General features: G+C 48.2%; 1 protein-coding gene across 2 annotated transcripts in view; it reads right to left on the minus strand.

Annotated features, from left to right (window-relative positions):
- RAB20 (RAB20, member RAS oncogene family) overlaps positions 1 to 1487 on the minus strand; it is a 67563-nt gene extending 66076 nt beyond the window's left edge. For both annotated transcript variants that reach the window (XR_004030212.1, XM_003270180.4), the window contains exon 1: positions 1047 to 1487. Coding sequence is in view for 1 of the 2 variants with exons in the window: in XM_003270180.4 (XP_003270228.1) it covers positions 1047 to 1218 (172 nt within the window). In the remaining variant the exon portion in view is untranslated. The remainder of the gene's footprint in view (positions 1 to 1046) is intronic.
- Positions 1488 to 17088: the final 15601 nt, after the last annotated feature.

Genomic DNA, 17088 nt, shown 5'->3' on the forward strand with positions numbered 1-17088 from the left:
AATAAAGCATCAAAGAAGGCAAAAGGGAGGGGGAGAACTGGAAGTACCTCTGTGAGCTTCGTTAATTCAGTTTTAAAGAGAGAATTCATTATTATCTTGTTTATTCAGCATACTGGTGCACCCAAGATGGCAATTTAAGAATTCTGGACGGGGCCTTTGGGTATATGACTTTTTAAAATGCTAACATAAAAGAAGCCAGAACTTTCAGAGTTTCAGGCTTCTAAAAACACACTCATTGAAAATGTGTCACACTATTTCCAGTTTCTTCATTCACTTACAATATCTTATTCTTTTGTAAGGAGAAGGAAATATATTCCATTGCAACGCTACAATCACCAGTGTTATTTTCCAAAGTTAAACAGAAAGCCTGAATTGAGATCCTCTAAGTTGTACTTTTGAAAAGTCACAAATACTACACAATAAAAATAACTCATTACCTATCTTAAAAATGCTTCCACCGGAAGTCACTCCAAACCCAAACCCATATGACGTATCTGAGCCAAGATCAAGCAGAAGATTAACTGTAAAAGGCAGATATGCTCCGGGCTGAGAGGTCCGGAGGCTCCAGTTCTATTTCCTCTCTCCTGACTAAACCCAGCAGAGGGGAACACTGTGCCTCATTTTACTTTTCTTAGAAAGGGGCTAATAACACCAGCTCTGCTCACCCCTCAAGTGAATCTCAAAGGAGCTCATGTTCCTACGGGTACGTGAAAACTGAAAATAACTAACAAAGCAGCCACAGAGGAGCGTCTCTGGTTCCCAGGGCGGCAGAGCAGGAACGCGGGGCTCGGGAGCAAAGGCAGCTTAGGTACATAAGTAACCAGCGGGTTCTCTGCAACCTGGATTGTCGCTGAGGTCACCGAGTGGCTGAGCGGGCAGAGCTCAGCCCAACCAGCAAGGGAGGACGCGTGGGAAACCCCGAGAAGGAGGCATCTGCTGTCCGAGGCCGGGACCCTGTGCGCGGCCGGGTGCCCTGCTGGAAGCCCCGCGCCCCCGGTCCCCGGCTGAGCCCCAGGGCGGTGTGGCTCCTGCGGCGCCGGCCTCACCTGCGGTGTCCCAGATGGAGATGTTGTAGGAGCGCCACTGCTTCAGGTAGAAGGCGCCGCCCACCGTGCTGACCGTGTCCGGGAAGCGCCGCTCCATATACCGCTGCAGCAGCGACGTCTTCCCCACGTTCATGTCCCCCAGCAGCACGATCTTGCTGTCGGGCTTCCTCATCTTCCGTAAGAACCCCCAGCGCCCCCGCGCCCTCTCCCCGAGGCTGGCCGGCTCGTGCGTCCGGGGCGCAGCTGGAGGAGCGGACCCTGGACTCGCTGGGACCCGGATTCTCGTGAACGCTCCGGGACCTTAGCCGCCGGACGCCCGGGAGTTCAAGAGAGGAAGCGCGTGTGCGCGCCCGGGCAGGAGCTGGGTGCAGAGCCCGGAGCCCACGTCTGGGGTCCGGACCGCGGCGGCCTCGCCCCGCCCCCGCCCCCGCCCCCCAGGCCCTTCACCGCCCCGGCCCCGCCCTATCGCCACCGCCCCCGTCCCGCCCCTGCTGGACCTCGCCCTTTCGCAAGAATCCGAGTTCTCCAGCCGAGGCTCAGGACTGCTGCAGGGTGGAAAATGAAAGTTCTGAGAACACCTTCCGCCTCTCCGCTTCTGCACAGCCCGGGCTGCGGTGCGAGGAGCCTGGCCGCGGGGCCCCAGCGAGGCGAAGGGGCCGGGGCCCTTGGGGAACTCCCTTCTCTCTTCCACTCTCCCTTAGGTAAAACCGGTGTTCCTCTCACGCTCGACTCAGCGCCTTTCCAGCTGCGGTCGATTTGCTTCTCCGCGTGTAAGTGCAGCCACTCTCAAGGTCATTGAAAAAGTTTGCTTTAAATGAGCGTCTGCGGAACCCTTCCTGAGGCTCTCACTGTTAGAGATTAGAGATGGGGGCGCTTTCTAGTGGAGGATTTTGCTTTTGCTCTTCTACGTTTGCAAGAAGCCTTTTGTCCTATTTTGTACCTGAAAAGTGGACAGTCATCTCCATTTATAGCTTGGAATGAAAATTTGACGATGGAAGTTGCAGTCGCTACTTGAGAAATATTTCCTTCTCCTTTATTTTTTATTTTTGACACGGAGTTTTGCTGTTGTTGCCCAGGCTGGAGAGCAGTGCGCGATCTCGACTCACTGCAACCTCCGCCTTCCGGTTTCAAGCGATTCTCCTGCCTCAGCCTCCCGAGTAGGCGGGATTACAGGTATGTGCCACCATGCCCGGCTAATTTTTGTATTTTTAGTAGACACGGGGTTTCACCATGTTGGCCAGGCTGGTCTCGAACTCCTGACCTCATGATCCACCTGCTTCGGTCTCCCAAGTCCTCCTTCCGTTTTAAAGAATAAACCTTGAAATGCTTTTAAAATATGCAGCATGTGGAATTTGGTTTGTTGGTTGGTTGGGGTTTTTTAGAGAAAATGAGAGGTAGAATGGACCCTAAGTTAAACCCTGGGGGACAGTGTCACTCTGGCCGCTGGCCTGGCTGGGAAAGGCGATGAGACCCTGAGCAGGTTAAAACCGGTGTCCCGAAGGTGTCCTGTAAAGGGAAATAGGCCCGTTGCCTCCTTCGGTAAGTGCCCTGAGACTCCGACAAGGAAGGAATGCCAAGGCATTTCGGACCTGCTCAGCCCTGCCATGTCAGGTTGCTGAGACCAAGCAGTGTGGGGCTGAGGTGGAAGTGGACCTTCTGGGGTGTGGAAAGCGCACCAGGAGATCCCGGCTCCTTCTCAGCCAGCACTGCCTCATCCTCAGAGCAAATTTAAGTCAATTCAGCACTTATTCAATGCCTGTTGCATGCAAGTGACAACCTAAATAACAGAGAGGATCTCTAAAAGAAAAAGATATTTTGCAATAGAGCATTGCAATAGAAATATGCATGCCATAGTAAACTTGTGCATATTCAGAGAGGCAAAGAAAGCAAAGGCTTTAAAAAAAATGAGGCGGATTGCACAATTGTTTGAAAATAATTATCTGTGGCTACAAAGATCCATAATGAAGGCGATGCCAGTTCAAAGTAGGACAGCCAGTGGCTCGGCCATGTCCTTGCAGGACTAGTGTTTTGGGGAGATTGCAGTGGCCTTTGTGCAAGGTTGCGATTTTTCCAGAGAGTCCTTTGTGTTATCAGGCATGCACGCACAAGAACCCTCTCTTCATGGCCTTCCCCGGCTCTATTTGTCAGGGTTTTCTTAACATTAGTGGCTCCATTTCGATTCTGACAATTTTCACACAAGCTACAGTGCCTGGCTTGGGGCGACACAAACATGAGTCAGGTTTGGTTCCTGTTGGCCAGGCGCAGTGGCACACACCTGTAATCCCACCACTTTGAAAGGCCAAGGCAGATGGATCCTTTGAGCCCAGGAGTTCAAGATTAGCCTGGCAACATAGGGAGACCCCCGTCTCTATGAAAATTACAGAAAAAATTTGCCATGCATGGTGGTGTGCACCTATAGTCCTAGTCCAAAGTTGCTTTGACTATTCTGGAACCTTTACTCGTCCATGTGAATTCTGGAACCAATGTATCTAACCTTAGGAAACACATTAATGACATGTATAGTTAAATTTAGGAAGAGTGGATATCTTTATAATATTAAAATGTCCCATTTATGAACATGGTATACCTCTCCATTTATTCAGCGGATGTTCAAGGCTCACCTAGAATTTTTACACTTCTTTCTACTTTTTTACCATCGGGAAGTTTAATCACTTCCTGGAGCATTCTTTTTGATTCTCCAAATTTTACCCCCTGTCTGCTTCTCTCACCTGAGCTCTTTGTCCATTTCTTCATCCACCTACAAAGCCTTTCTACATGGATGTCTCAGTATGGCAACCCACCACATCATTCATCTGCCCTTCTGTAAATGCAGAGTCATTCATTCTTTCACCTTCTTTATAACCATATCCAATTCATCACCAAGCCCAATGGATTTTCCCTTCTAAATAAATCCCTCTAACATCTTCTCTCTCTTTTCCCACAGACACCCACTTGTCTGGAACCTTCTTACACCTAAATAGTTAGAATCCACTCCTATTTGGTCTCCTTAACTCCAAGCTCCTGCCGTCCCAATCACTGTCAGACTAACCTTTCATAACCACTGCTTTCTCTACCCAGAGACCTGCCACGGCTCCCTACTTTCTATCTCCACAAGTCCAAATCCTGCCCCCGCCCCCCCCCCCCCCACACACACACTTACCACCCTTTTTACAGTAGCTCTCCCACCTCCTTTACCTCCTGTTGCCCTGTGTGTGGCTTATTTACAGGTTTGATGGTGCAGTTTCCTTCTCTAGGGTGTTAGCCCCATGGGGAAGAAACTTCTGTGTTGTTCACCGCTGTGCCTGGTGAACACCACTGTGCCTAGCACACAATGGGCACTGAAGAAGGCACTGAGTCGCAGAAGAATGAATGAATTCCCCTCCCTGGTGAGGCCAGAAGCAACATCCCGTAAGCATATCATGACCAGCTATTCTCCACTTCATTGCTCGCTGAGTTTGCCCACTTGAAAAGCCCTCCAACCCCTCATCTGTGCAGGTTTGGAATTCTGTGCAGGACTCAGGAATTCCACGAGGTGCAGCCCAGGCACACGCCTTCTAATCCTCTCCCTCTGGGGAGACCTTTCCTGCTCCTTCATCTGAGTTTCTACCACCCTGCTGGCCTCTTCCATGCAGTTTAACCCCTGACAATGACTAACGGACTCATCTGACTCTCATCATCTTTAGTAATTTAAAAATTCCCTAGGGTCAGGGAGCAGGTCCTAACCTCATTCAACACCTCACCCAGTGCCTTGTCCCTTTCTCAGCACATTCTACTACTCAGTAAATGTTTGAAGAAGCCTCATGAGGGCAGGAATCTTTGTGTTTTGTTTCTCTTATGTCTCCCAAGTACCTGGCCCTGGAAGGCAATTGACGCTCAATCAATACACATTTTAATAAATTCGCTAGTGAACTGAAACACCACCTGGAACACTCACTGCTGCTTTTAGCGTTTGTGGAGGGAGGGACTGTTCCCTGTACCTACCCCAGTGACTGGCACCTGGAATTCACTGAGCAAGTTGGTTGAAAAACTTAAAGGAATTTTCCAGCACTTTGAAAAACTAAATCAAGAGAATGTCTCCATATCAAATTTCAGCCACTCCTTATAAAAATGTCTTAAAGGCTGTAAATCACCGTATTAACCTGCAGGAAGCAGTGATGAGGAAGGAGGTAGTATAGGGTTAAGGGTCTATTTAAACCAGTTACTTAGTGCCAAGTTAGATGTTTATTCTGTCTATTTTAAACCACTGGCTTAATACGGTAATTAATTTTCCAGTTTCGTCAAAGAAATGTGCTGTGAGGCCAAGAAAATTATGTAGTTCATTGTTTTTAAAAGAAATGCAAACTGAGAAATTCTGTGACCATTAACCGTCTCATAAAAGAAATAAGAAAATATGATTGTTTCTCTTAGATTTTGCAAAATGGCTACGGAGCATTTTTAGATACTTTATGGTAGAACAACTCTCTTTTAAGCTACTTTTCTCCTTTCTTAAAAACAAAATGTAGGCCGGGCGCGGTGGCTCACGGCTCACGGCTCATGCCTGCAATCCCAGCAATTTGGGAGGCTGAGGTAGATGATCACCTGAGGTCAGGAGTTCAAAACCAGCCTGGCCAACATGATGAAACCCCATCTCTACTAAAAATACAAAAATTAGCTGGGCGTGACGGTGGGTGCCTGTAATCCCAGCTACTTGGAAGGCTGAGGCACAAGAATCGCTTGAATCTGGGAGGCAGAGGTTATAGTGAGCCGAGGTCATGCCACTGCACTCCAGCCTGGTGGTAAGAGTGAGACTTCGGCTCAAAATAAATAAATAAATAAATGTATTACCCATTTATTATGTACTCGTTCAGCAAATAGGAGCAAAAGCACCCATTCTACTCTAAGTCCCAACCCAGAAATAGAGCAGTGAGGGAAACTGACAGCATCCTGGGCCTCAGCACCTGCTGGGAGAAAGACAGCCAACAAAATACACAGCAACACACAGGATATAGCACCCTTGGTGTTGATTAAACGCTAGATGAAGAAAAGGGAGGAGGAGACGGGAGGAATGCAGGCTGAGGCGGCGGCAGGGGGTTCCATTTTAAACAGGATATCGACAAAGATAGAATTTCAGTGAGTGCTAGAATGAGGTAAGGACTTACATCAACAATCTGCCCGCACTATTTTTTCTTAGATTTCAGAAACTGTTTTCATTTGGTTCAACACTGGTGCCTTCCCTCGGTTCATTTTCTGTTTATCATAAAAATTATCCTAGGTCTTCAAAACTAATTTAATGGAATTGTATAGAAATGGAAATAAAAGTGACCACAAGCTTCAAAAAGGTGGATTTCGGGTATAAAGACAATCTTGTATTTTTTTTTCTTTTTCGAGACAAAGTCTCATGTTGTCAGCCAGGCTAGAGTGCAGTGGCACGATCTAGGCTCACTGCAACTTCCGCCTCCCGGATTCAAGCGATTCTTGTGTCTCAGCCTCCTGAGTAGCTGGGACCACGAGTGTGCACCACCAAGCCTGGCTAATTTTTGTATTTTTAGTAGAGATGGGGTTTTGCCATGTTGGCCAAGCTGGTCTCAAACTCCTGGCCCCAAGTGATACACCTGTCTTGGCCTCCCAAAGTGCTGGGATTACAGGCATGAGCCACCATGCCTGGCCAAAGTGGTGAATTTTATATTAGTGTGGTTTTGCAGTGGCTAGGTCTGTGCAAACCTACCTCCAAAGTCCAAGGAAACTGACAGGCTGAAGAAAGAGGCTGACATACCCAGTTTCCTAGAAAGAAACATCTAGGGCCAGGCGGGAAGGCTCACGCCTGTATCCCAGCACTTTGGGAGGCTGAGGTGGGGGGATCACCTGAAGTCAGGAGTTTGAGACCAGCCTGGCCAACATGGTGAAACCCCATCTCTACTAAAAATACAAAAATTAGCTGGGCCTGGTGGCGCACACCTGTAACCCCAGCTACTCAGGAGGCTGAGGCAGGAGAATCGCTTGAACCTGGGAGGTGGAGGTTGCAGTGAGCCCAGATTGCACCATTGCACTCCAGCCTGGGCAACAAGAGTGAAACTCCATCTCAAAAAAAAAAAGAAGAAAGAAAGAAAAAAAAGAAACATTTAATAAAGATTGGCAAACAGAAGCCGTGTCTGTGTCTTGGGCACCCTTACCTGCCAGACACAGGCCTTCTGTACTACAGCAAAAGGGTGACTCAGAGGGGATGTACAAGGGAACTGAAGGACGATAACATCAAGGTTGTTCCAACCTCAGGACAGGATTTACAATGAGGACCTGCTCTTACTCAAGGAACAATAAACTGGAAATCCTAGAGGCCTTCCCAGAACTGGGGTTAGTCAGAAGTGAACCCGGCAGATCGCGTCCCAGGTGGAGCTGCTTTAGCCTCCGTATGTATATTTCACCCCCAAGAAAGGTTAAACCGAACTGACAACAGAGACATTCCTCTCTGCACCTCTATTCAATAATGAGGCACAGCAAACTGTGTAGAACACATGACAACCACAGATAAGGAAAGCACTCGCAGAGTCCTGACGCCATCGCCCCCTCTGACGTTCGTTCATGGAGGTCGCCTGCACATTCCATCTTATTCAAAGGGGTGCTGGAATGGGGTCGAGGGAGAGCATCTGCTATTATCTCCGGTCGAGTGCTAGAGGCTTGAGCCCACATCTGGGGTCTGAGAGAGGATCCTGCACTAGGAACTGGGACTTGATAATGGCCTCAAGGACAGCTTGGAGCATAGAAAATATTTTTGGGTTCGCTGACATTTTAACTATAATTTTATATAAGAACTTATATTAAATCATCAAAATGGGGGATCCAGGACTCTGTCCTCTTTATGGAGCTGCTGGGCAAACTGACTCACAGAGAGACGATGAGCCATAAACATCCACTCACAAGTGGGAGAACGTCAACGGAGACCATGTGGAAACCACTTCCCCTGCTTAAAAGTCACCAAAGCCGTAATGATGGATACTGAGACAGCAGTGACCCTCAGTATTTCAATGGGATGTGAATAATGTTTAATTGTATGTTTGCATATTGCCTAACAGTTTTAGAAAATCTCTTGTGCAGCACTAGCCTGCTCTGCCCATTCCAAAAGCGAGCAGTGCCTGAAGGAATTCTGAGCCCCTCTATGAGAGGAAGCGCGTCTGTCTTGTCTTTACGACCCCCAGCACTGAGCACTGGGCTTGGAATACTATAAGAAATAAACACATATTTTAAAAATAGTGAAAAACGGAGAGAACATAATCAATCAAATGCCCATGTTATTATTCACGGCATGAGTGTCTTAGAGAATACAGGTGTTGAGGGCTGAAGTGAGTCCCCTGAGATTCATGCTGAATCCCTAACCCTCAGCACCACAGACTGAGCCTGAGCTTGAAGAGGGGGCCTTGAAAGGGTGATTAAATTAAAATTAGGTCACTGGAAAGAGTCCTAATCTAATGTGACTGGTGTCTTTATAAGAAGTAATTAGGACACAGACACATGGACCAAGGGGCAGCCATGTGAGGCCTCACATAGGTGGGAAGGTGAACCCAGCCCAGCCGACTCCTTGATCTTGGACTTCCAGCCTCCAGAACGGTGAGAAAACACACGTCTGTTGTTGAAGCTGATATGAGTTAAAAAGAAATCACTTAGGCAGATAGGGTATGAGAGTCCTCAATAAGGCTTTTATTTTTAATGAAAAGCAGCCCCAAATCATTTTCTAACAAAGAGCAGCCTGTAAAGTGGAGCTGCAGACATGGACAAGCACGCTGGGAGCTTGCACGGGTGAATGCCAGCAGGAACTAGGGACTGGAAATGTTCGAGATGGCGCCTGCATCTTCCCTTCTCTGCCAGCCACGTGTAATGTAAGGAGCAGACAAAATGGCACCGATTGCCCATCAACTCGAAAGACCGTTTGCATAATAAGATTAGGGTGGGGTGACCAGCCTTCCTCGTATGCTATGTAAAGGCCATACGTGATCAAACCAATTTGTGAGCCCTATGTAAATCAGACACTGCCTCCTCAAACTGGACTATAACACCGGGCGCATTCACCACCAGCCAGTCTTTTCCGATTGGAGACCCCTTTCTCTACGGAGAGAGCTGTTTCTCTTTCTCTTCTCTTCTGCCTATTAAACCTCCCCTCCTAAACTCCTCGTGTGCGTCCGTGTCCTAAATTTTCCTGGTGCGCGACAACGAACTCCAGGGTATATACCCCAGACAACGTAGCTGCTTCAAAGCCACCAGGTCTGGATGCTTTGTTGTGGCAGCGCAGGCAGACTAGGGGGAAAAGAGGCCTCTGTTCTTGTTCCCAAGGAGGTGGCCGTCCATTTGGGGAGAATCAAACATAAAGACCCACATGCATCATGAGACAGATGTGTGGACAGGCGCCGAGACATAATAGGCAGCGCGTGTGGTCCACACTGCCAAGGGCTGAAGTCAGGGAAAAGGGAGAGGGGGTGGACAACGTTCTCAACACCCAGTTATGCTCAATAAATATCTGTAGACTGAATGAAAACTTGAGCTAGAGTCAGTGAGGAATACAAAATCAAGAGATGTAAAAAGGAAGAAGCGTTCGAGCACCTTGGCTCATGCCTGCAATTCCAGGACTTTGGGAGGCTGAGGTTGGTGGATCATCTGAGGTCAGGAGTTCAAGACCAGCCTGCCCAACATGGTGAAACCCTGTCTCTACTAAAAGTACAAAAATTAGCTGGGCGTGGTTGTGGGTGCCTGTAGTCCCAGCTACTCAGGAGGCTGAGACAGGAGAATCGCTTGAACCCGGGAGGCGGAGGCTGAGTAAGCTGAGATCGTGCTACTGCACTCCAGCCTGGGTGAGACAGAGTTAGACTCCGTCTCAAAAAAAAAAGTAAGAAGTGAAATATTTCAACACGGGCACATCCACAAAACACCAGAAAAGGCAGTGCTTTCACAGAGAAGACAAACCATCTTCTTTTCTCTCCTCGGTCAGAGACGATGTGATGCTTTAGCCAGTGGCTGCAGTACTGGCAAGACAGGCAAGTCAAGGAGGTGACAGTGGATGAATTTGCACAACTTAGAAAAGACCTGTAGGTATAATGTTAAAAACATTAGCCCAGTGTGGCGGCCTGAGCTACTCTGGAGGCTGAGGTGAAAGGATTGCTTGAGCCCAGGAGTTCAGCTGCAGTGAGTTATGATCATGCCAATGAATAGCCACTGCACTCCATCCTGGGCAACATAGTGAGACTGCAGCTCTAAACAATTTTTTTTAACTTTTTTTTTTTTTTTGGAGACAAGGTCTGGCTCTGTCGCCCAGGCTGGAGTGCAGAGGCATGATCTCCGCTCACTGAAACCTCTGCCTCCCAGGCTGAAACCATCCTCCCACCTCAGCCTCACAAGTAGTGTGGACTACAGGCGTACACCACCACAGCTGGCTAATTTTGGGGGTTTTGTGTGTGTGTGTGTGTGGTTTTTTTTTTTTTTTTTTTTTTTTTTTGTAGAGACGAGATTTCGTCATGTTGCCCAGGCTGGTCTCGAACTCCTGGGCTCGAGAGATCTTCCTGCCTCCATCTCCCAAAGTGCTGGGATTACAGGTGTGCACCACTGTGTCTGGCCAGCAAGTACTTTGGAATAGTTCCTTATTGGGTCTGCAAAGGACTGTTCACAGGGCTTAGCAAGGGGAATTTGAACTGTTAAAAGAAAAACCTAAGCCTAAAGTATTAAACTACAGGGAAGGGCCAGGTGCAGTGGCTCACACCTGTAATCCTAGAACTTTGGGAGGCCGAGGCGGGCGGATTACCAAGGTGTGCCTATAATCCCAGCTACTCTGGAGGCTGAGGCAAGAGAATCGCTTGAATCGGGAGGCAGAGGTTGCAGTTAGCAGGCCATTAGGAAAGGTATTTAAGTCCTGTGACTTTCCACTATCCAGCAAATCATATCTGGTAACCGTTATTCTGCTTATTAAACACAGATATCCATGTAGATAAGCATAATCTTCCCTTCATGCTTTTCATTTCCTTCATTCAGAGCCGAGATCGTGCCACTGCACTCCAGGCTGGGTGGCAGAGCAAGACTCCGACTCAATAAAAAAGAAAATAGAAATAAACTATGGGGAAGAATAAAGAAGGAATTGCCTACATTTAGAGGGGAGGAAGAAGAACAAAAAGAGGAAAATATATAACTATTTTAAAACCTTAACATAAGTCTTTCAAATCCTAGAAAGTTGGGACTTGTGTGAGGGGAGGACCCTTCTCTCACTCTGTTATGCTTTCTGAATGTTTTCAAAAGCACTGTAGACACGGTGATGCTTAGAACTGGGGGAGGCCAGGCCTCCTGGAAGAAGTTTGCTGAGGGCCCGTGGATAGAGAAGCAGGAACAGGAACACAGCAGGGGCAAACATCGTGCGGATGATGGGCATCTCAAACACCGGAAATAAGCGAGGCTGCGGGAGCGAAATTGCTGGTTCCCCTGCTGAGCACACCTGCCCTGCTTGGAACAAGAGCAAAGATGTCTGGCGGGGGAGCCGATGTGAGATGGATGGATAGACAGGGCCTCCAGCCTGGGGGATGGGACCAGGGACCATTTGTGAGATAAACCCAGGTATTAGCCCAGGGCTTCTTCAGCAGGCCTGCGCTGGGGTCAGAGAACTCGCATTTCTAAGATGTTCTCAGACTGAGGGACCCAGTGGAAAAGCATCCTGATGACTGGGTTATAAACACCTGAAGAGTTCTGAAAGAAATGGGCCACACCCTCAGGATCCAAAGTCTTAAAGGAAAGCTGAAGAGGTGTCTTGTGAGTTCAGGAGCACCCTGGTGGCTTAGAAAGAAAAGAGGTGTTTATAACAGGAGGGCAGAGAGCAAGGAGCAGGGAGAGGCCAGGGCAGCCCCCAAATCTGAGGCCAAGGCCAGACCCTGTCTCTGACGAGCAGCATGCCCGGCCGCCATGCTGACCCCTGCATCCTTCTTTCTTTGTCCCTTGTAGCCCCTCAAAGTCCTTCCTGAGACACATCCCCTCCCAAGGCACACCCTGGAGGGCCTCGAGACTTGAAAATCAGTCAAGAAGCAGGCAAGGAGTGAGCTGATCACTGTAGTTGAAGAGATGGCACCAAAGACATTGTACAAAAGAGGACAGGAAGATGTCCACGTGTCTGCACCAGACCTTCTGCACCAGTGAGGGATGCTGCAGGCAAAAGACAGGGCAGATGGCAAGAGGGTCCCTACCCAGCCGCAGCACCCGGCAATGCCCAACAGAGCCGACCCCCTGCCTGTGTTCTGTGAGTCCACGTCGTCTGCATCAGGCAGGGTGCTGATGGCAAAGCTTCCGGGTGTCCCTCCATTGCAGGGTCTACTCCTGCAGCGTGGACAGCAGAGACGGAGGAAGTTCTCCCAAGTGCGGGGAGGTAGGCTCTGTGGAAGCCCTTCACTCAAAGGCACACTCATGGTTTTGTTACCAGAGCAGCTGAAGAATTCAAAGTAGCTTCTGAGAACTTTAACTGTCTGGCCCATGCTATAGTAAGGGCTGAGCTAACTTAAGAGCCATCCAAAAAAAAAAAAAGAAAGAAAGAAATGAAAAGGTGATTGATGTGAGATGTAAACCCAAGAGGGTAACACAGCAGTGCCGAGACATCCAAAACAACTTCCTGTTAGCTGTCCAGGACAGGTCTTAAGGGATTCTGTCTTTTTTAGTTTAAGGCAGTTGAATACTAAATTATTAAAACAGGTCTTATTTTATGACCCTAATCATCGACAAGAGGCGCTTTTTGTTGTTGTTGTTGACGCAGAGTCTGGCTCTGTCGCCCAGGCTGGAGTGCAGTGACGCATCTCGGCTCACTGCAACCTCCACCTCCCAGGTTCAAGTGATTCTCCTGCCTCAGCCTCCAGAGTAGCCGGGGTTACGGGCACACGCCACCATGCCCAGCTAATTTTTGTATTTTTAGTAGAAACGGGGCTTCATCACCTTGGCCAGGCTGGTCTCAAACCCTGACCTTAAGTAATCCGTCCACCTCGGCCTCCCAAAGCTCTGGGATTACAGGTGTGAGCCACCGTGCCCAGCTGACAAGAGGCACTTTTACCTCAAGTTAACAAAAGGAAAAGAGAAAAGAGAAACATTTTGAAGACAAACAATAGATAATTGGGTGAAAGATGGATGAATTCTCCCCACGTCTGTAACTCCTAAGAAACTCATAAGAGGCCCTATGTTCCGCATGAGGACATATCCGTTGTTCACAATCCCCACACTCAGCTGAAAAACACAAACCCACCCAGAGGGATCGCCTTTCTCCTTCTCCGTTTGGGCACTTGCTCTCCAGCTGAATTCCACTTCAATTGCATCAGTGAAGGTCAGTTCAATTGGAGAGACTGCAAGCTCTTTTCAGCATGTAAGGGAGGATTACTCTATGAGAGATCTAATCATTTATTTTTAAAATACAGCACTTGACTAAGAAAAATTTCCTCTGCAATTAGGATTTTACCCACTTCTATGCGATGCACCGTATGTCATTTTCTAGAGTGGATCTAAAGTGCTGGAAGAAAAGAAACAAGAGTCACATCCACTTAAAAAGCCATATAAAAATTAAATTATGATATGTTCACAATACAAAAGAATAAGGAAAGAAAATAAAGAACTAAATTTAGTTTCTTTAGAGATAAACACTGAAATGAAATGCTAGCACAACTGTAATTGCAAATGAATTTTCATTAAATGGTAGCAAGACTAAATCAGCTAATGGTTCAGAAGCAAAGATGCCCTTTGTTATGGGTTAAATTGTGCCCTCCCCCACCAAAAAAAGATACTTTGAAATCCTACCCCCCGTACTTCAGAGTGTGACCTTACTTGGAAATAAGGTTTTTACAGGGCAATCAAGTTAAAATGAGGTCATTGGGGTGGGCTTCAATCCAATAAGCGGGCGCCCTTATTAAAGGGAGGGATTTGGACACAGCCACACTGAGAGGAAGACGCCCTCTTCCAGCCCCAGCGCACTGGAGGTGCCGGGAGTGGGAGACAGGCTGGACAGAGGCTCCCACGCAGCCTCAGGAGGAGCCAACCCTGCTGACACCTCAGACTTCTGTCCTCCAGGGCTGGGAGACAAGGCGTTGATGTTGTTCTAAGCCACCCAATTGGTGGTACTGTGTTTCTGCAGCCTCTGAGAACTAACATACCTTTAAAGATCCAGAGGATTTAGTAAAGCATTGTGGCACATACTCAATGTGCACCAAAATCAGTCTTACCTGTTAAAAAAGCCAAAATCCCTCACTAACCATATGTGGATTCTGAGAAGGCAATAGAAGAGCATATTCACAATGTGAAGTATGACATATCAGAGTTAGGTTTGCTGCAGATTTTACAAATTTCAATCAGCCACTGTAATTTTTCAATCAATTTTAGCAGAGGGGATCTACTCCCATCTCCTAGATAGAGCCACACAGGTGTCACAGACTAGCTCACACAGCACAGAGACCCCCCCAAAACCTGCAGACAGGAACCACTCCTTAATCAAGATCTGAAGTGACTACTTACACATTAGGAAAAAAAAAAAAGACTCAACAATAGCACTGGAAGATACATTCATCAGACCTAATCCTCACGATAGCCTTGGGAAGTAAGCTTGGCCTTCCAGCTTTACAGAAGAAACCGATCGTGAGAGGTGATGTGCCCCAGCAAGGACACCAGGCAGGAGCCACAGAGCTGAGCTGCAGTTCCCACAGGCTCCACTGGTCCAAGCTGCCCACCAGTACCTGGACAAGGACCCCAGCAGTCCAGAGAGGAAAGACACAGCACAGTCCTTTATCTTTACTTCCTCAGTGGAATCACCAGGAATTGGTGTGCAAAATCATTCCGCATTCTAAGATGTGCAATGTGGTTGTGCTTCACACATCCGTGTATTTTCGGATGGCTACAGTGCACTCAGCAAATCCATTATGCTGGACTTAGGGGCATTTTTTCTACTTTTGAGCAAAAAGTGTATCTGGCTTCAACATGACTCAAAACCAGAATTTGAAGCAGTGTATCTGCTGCTACTAAATTTAAATCTGCTGCTGCGCTTCACAACCTGCAGGAGAAGGAACGCATTTCTTCGCTGGACAGGATGCCTTCCCCAGGGGCTACCATCTGCTCTTCCAGCCTCTCCCTGACACACATGGAACTTCTGGGTGGCTCCCAAATGCAGGCTGACGTCACCGGATGCTGATTCTGATCCTCACCCTCCCAACCCCCATGTCAGCCCTGACCTCAGAGCCTTGTTGCCCATCAAGCCACTTCATTCTGTGCAGCCTCTGGGGAAGCTCCGTGGTGACCTCCGCTGGCAGGATCATCTGGCCCTGGCTCCTTTTTCATCCTTCGTTGGTTAGCAGGTCAGTTTCTCCTGCTGGATGGAGAACTTCTGCAGGGACGGCCAAGCTGAGCCCTCCCCTCACCGCAGGGAAGAGCTGAGTCAGATAAGAGCAGGGAAGCCAATGTCACTTCCCCAATGTCACCAAACGTCAAATACAGAAGTTCACCCAGAAGGAAGCAGTGGGCACGAAACCACCACAGGGTGACTTGTGGGCTCACAGACAGAGGCCCCTCTTCCCCAACACAACCACCTCTCTCCTTCCCTCCCTCCCACACACCCCAGAGGTCATCACAGCAGCTGGGCATCCCGCAGCCCATTTGTCCATCCCCACACCCTCTCTCGGGGACCTGCTCCTACACAGCAGACCCTGAAACCAATGTCACCTGCGACTTTGTCGTGGCCCAATCTCGCAGTCACTTTAGCCTTTCAATCCACTCGTCTTGCACCCTGTTCTCCACTTCCTTCTTTTTGAAAATCGATCCTGGGCCTTCCCAACCCACCTGACCACAGGGCCCTTTACCTCCCCAGGAATCTCCCTTTGATCAAGTGGGTTTGCTCTTTAAATAAACTCCAAAAACACCTGCCAGGTACCTTGCCAGTTTTCATCTCTGTGCTGGTTACACAGAAAGTTGTCCACATTTCCCGTGATTCAGGAGGCTGAAGGGGGAAGAATCAGTTGAAACTAGCCTGGGCAACATAGCAAGATGCAGTCTTCACAAAAAATTTAAAAAGTAGCCGGGCATGGTAGCATATGCCTGTGGTCCCAGCTACTCCAGAGGCTGAGGCAGGAGGGTCACTTGAGCCCTTGAGTTTGAGGCTGCAGTGAGCCGAGATCACACCACTGTGATGTAATCTCAGCTCACTGCAACCTCTGCCTCCCGGGTTCAAGCAATTCTCTTGCCTCAGCCTCCCGAGTAGCTGGGACTACAGGTGTGCACCACCACGCCCAGCTAATTTTTTTGTATTTTTAGTAGAGACGGTTTCGCCATGTTGGCCAGACTGGTCTTGAACTCTTGACCTCATGTGATCTTACCACCTCAGCCGCCCAAAGTGCTGGGATTACAGGTATGAGCCACCACGCACAGCCAATAAAAAATTTTTTAAATAAATAGATTTTTAGCAGTTTTAGGTTTGCAAAAAAATCGAGTGGAAAACACAGCATTCCCATGCCCCGCTCACACTCCCTCTGTCCTGGTTTTTCCCATGAGTAACAGCTTGGCATTTGTGTGGTACAGTTGTTACAATGGAGGGGTCAATATTGCCTTAGTATTGGCACAAGTATTATAATGGCAGAATTGATACTGATACACAATTATTAACTAAAGTCCACAGTTTAAGTTACGGTTTATTCTTCATGTTGTACCTTCTGTGAGTTTGGACAAATGTATAATGACATGTATCCACCATTATAGTCTCACGCAGGAGAGTTTGATTTTTTCTTTTCTTTTTTTCCTTTTTTTTTTTCTTTCGAGGCAGAGTCTCACTCTGCTGCAAAGGCTGAAGTGCAGTGGTGACATCTCGGCTCACTGGAATCTCTGCCTCCTGGGCTCAAGTGATCCTCCCACCTCAGCCGCCCAAGTAGCTAGGACCAGAGGCATGTGCCACCATGCCTGGCTAATTTTTTTTTTTTTTTTAGACAGAGTCTCACTCTGTCACCAGGCTGGAGTGCAGTATCACAGTCTTGGCTCACTGCAACCTCTGCCTCCCGGGTTCAAGTAATTCTCCTGCCTCAGCCTCCTGAGTAGCTGGGACTAT

Source organism: Nomascus leucogenys, chromosome 5 (assembly GCF_006542625.1).
Source record: "Nomascus leucogenys isolate Asia chromosome 5, Asia_NLE_v1, whole genome shotgun sequence".
NCBI lineage: Eukaryota > Metazoa > Chordata > Mammalia > Primates > Hylobatidae > Nomascus > Nomascus leucogenys.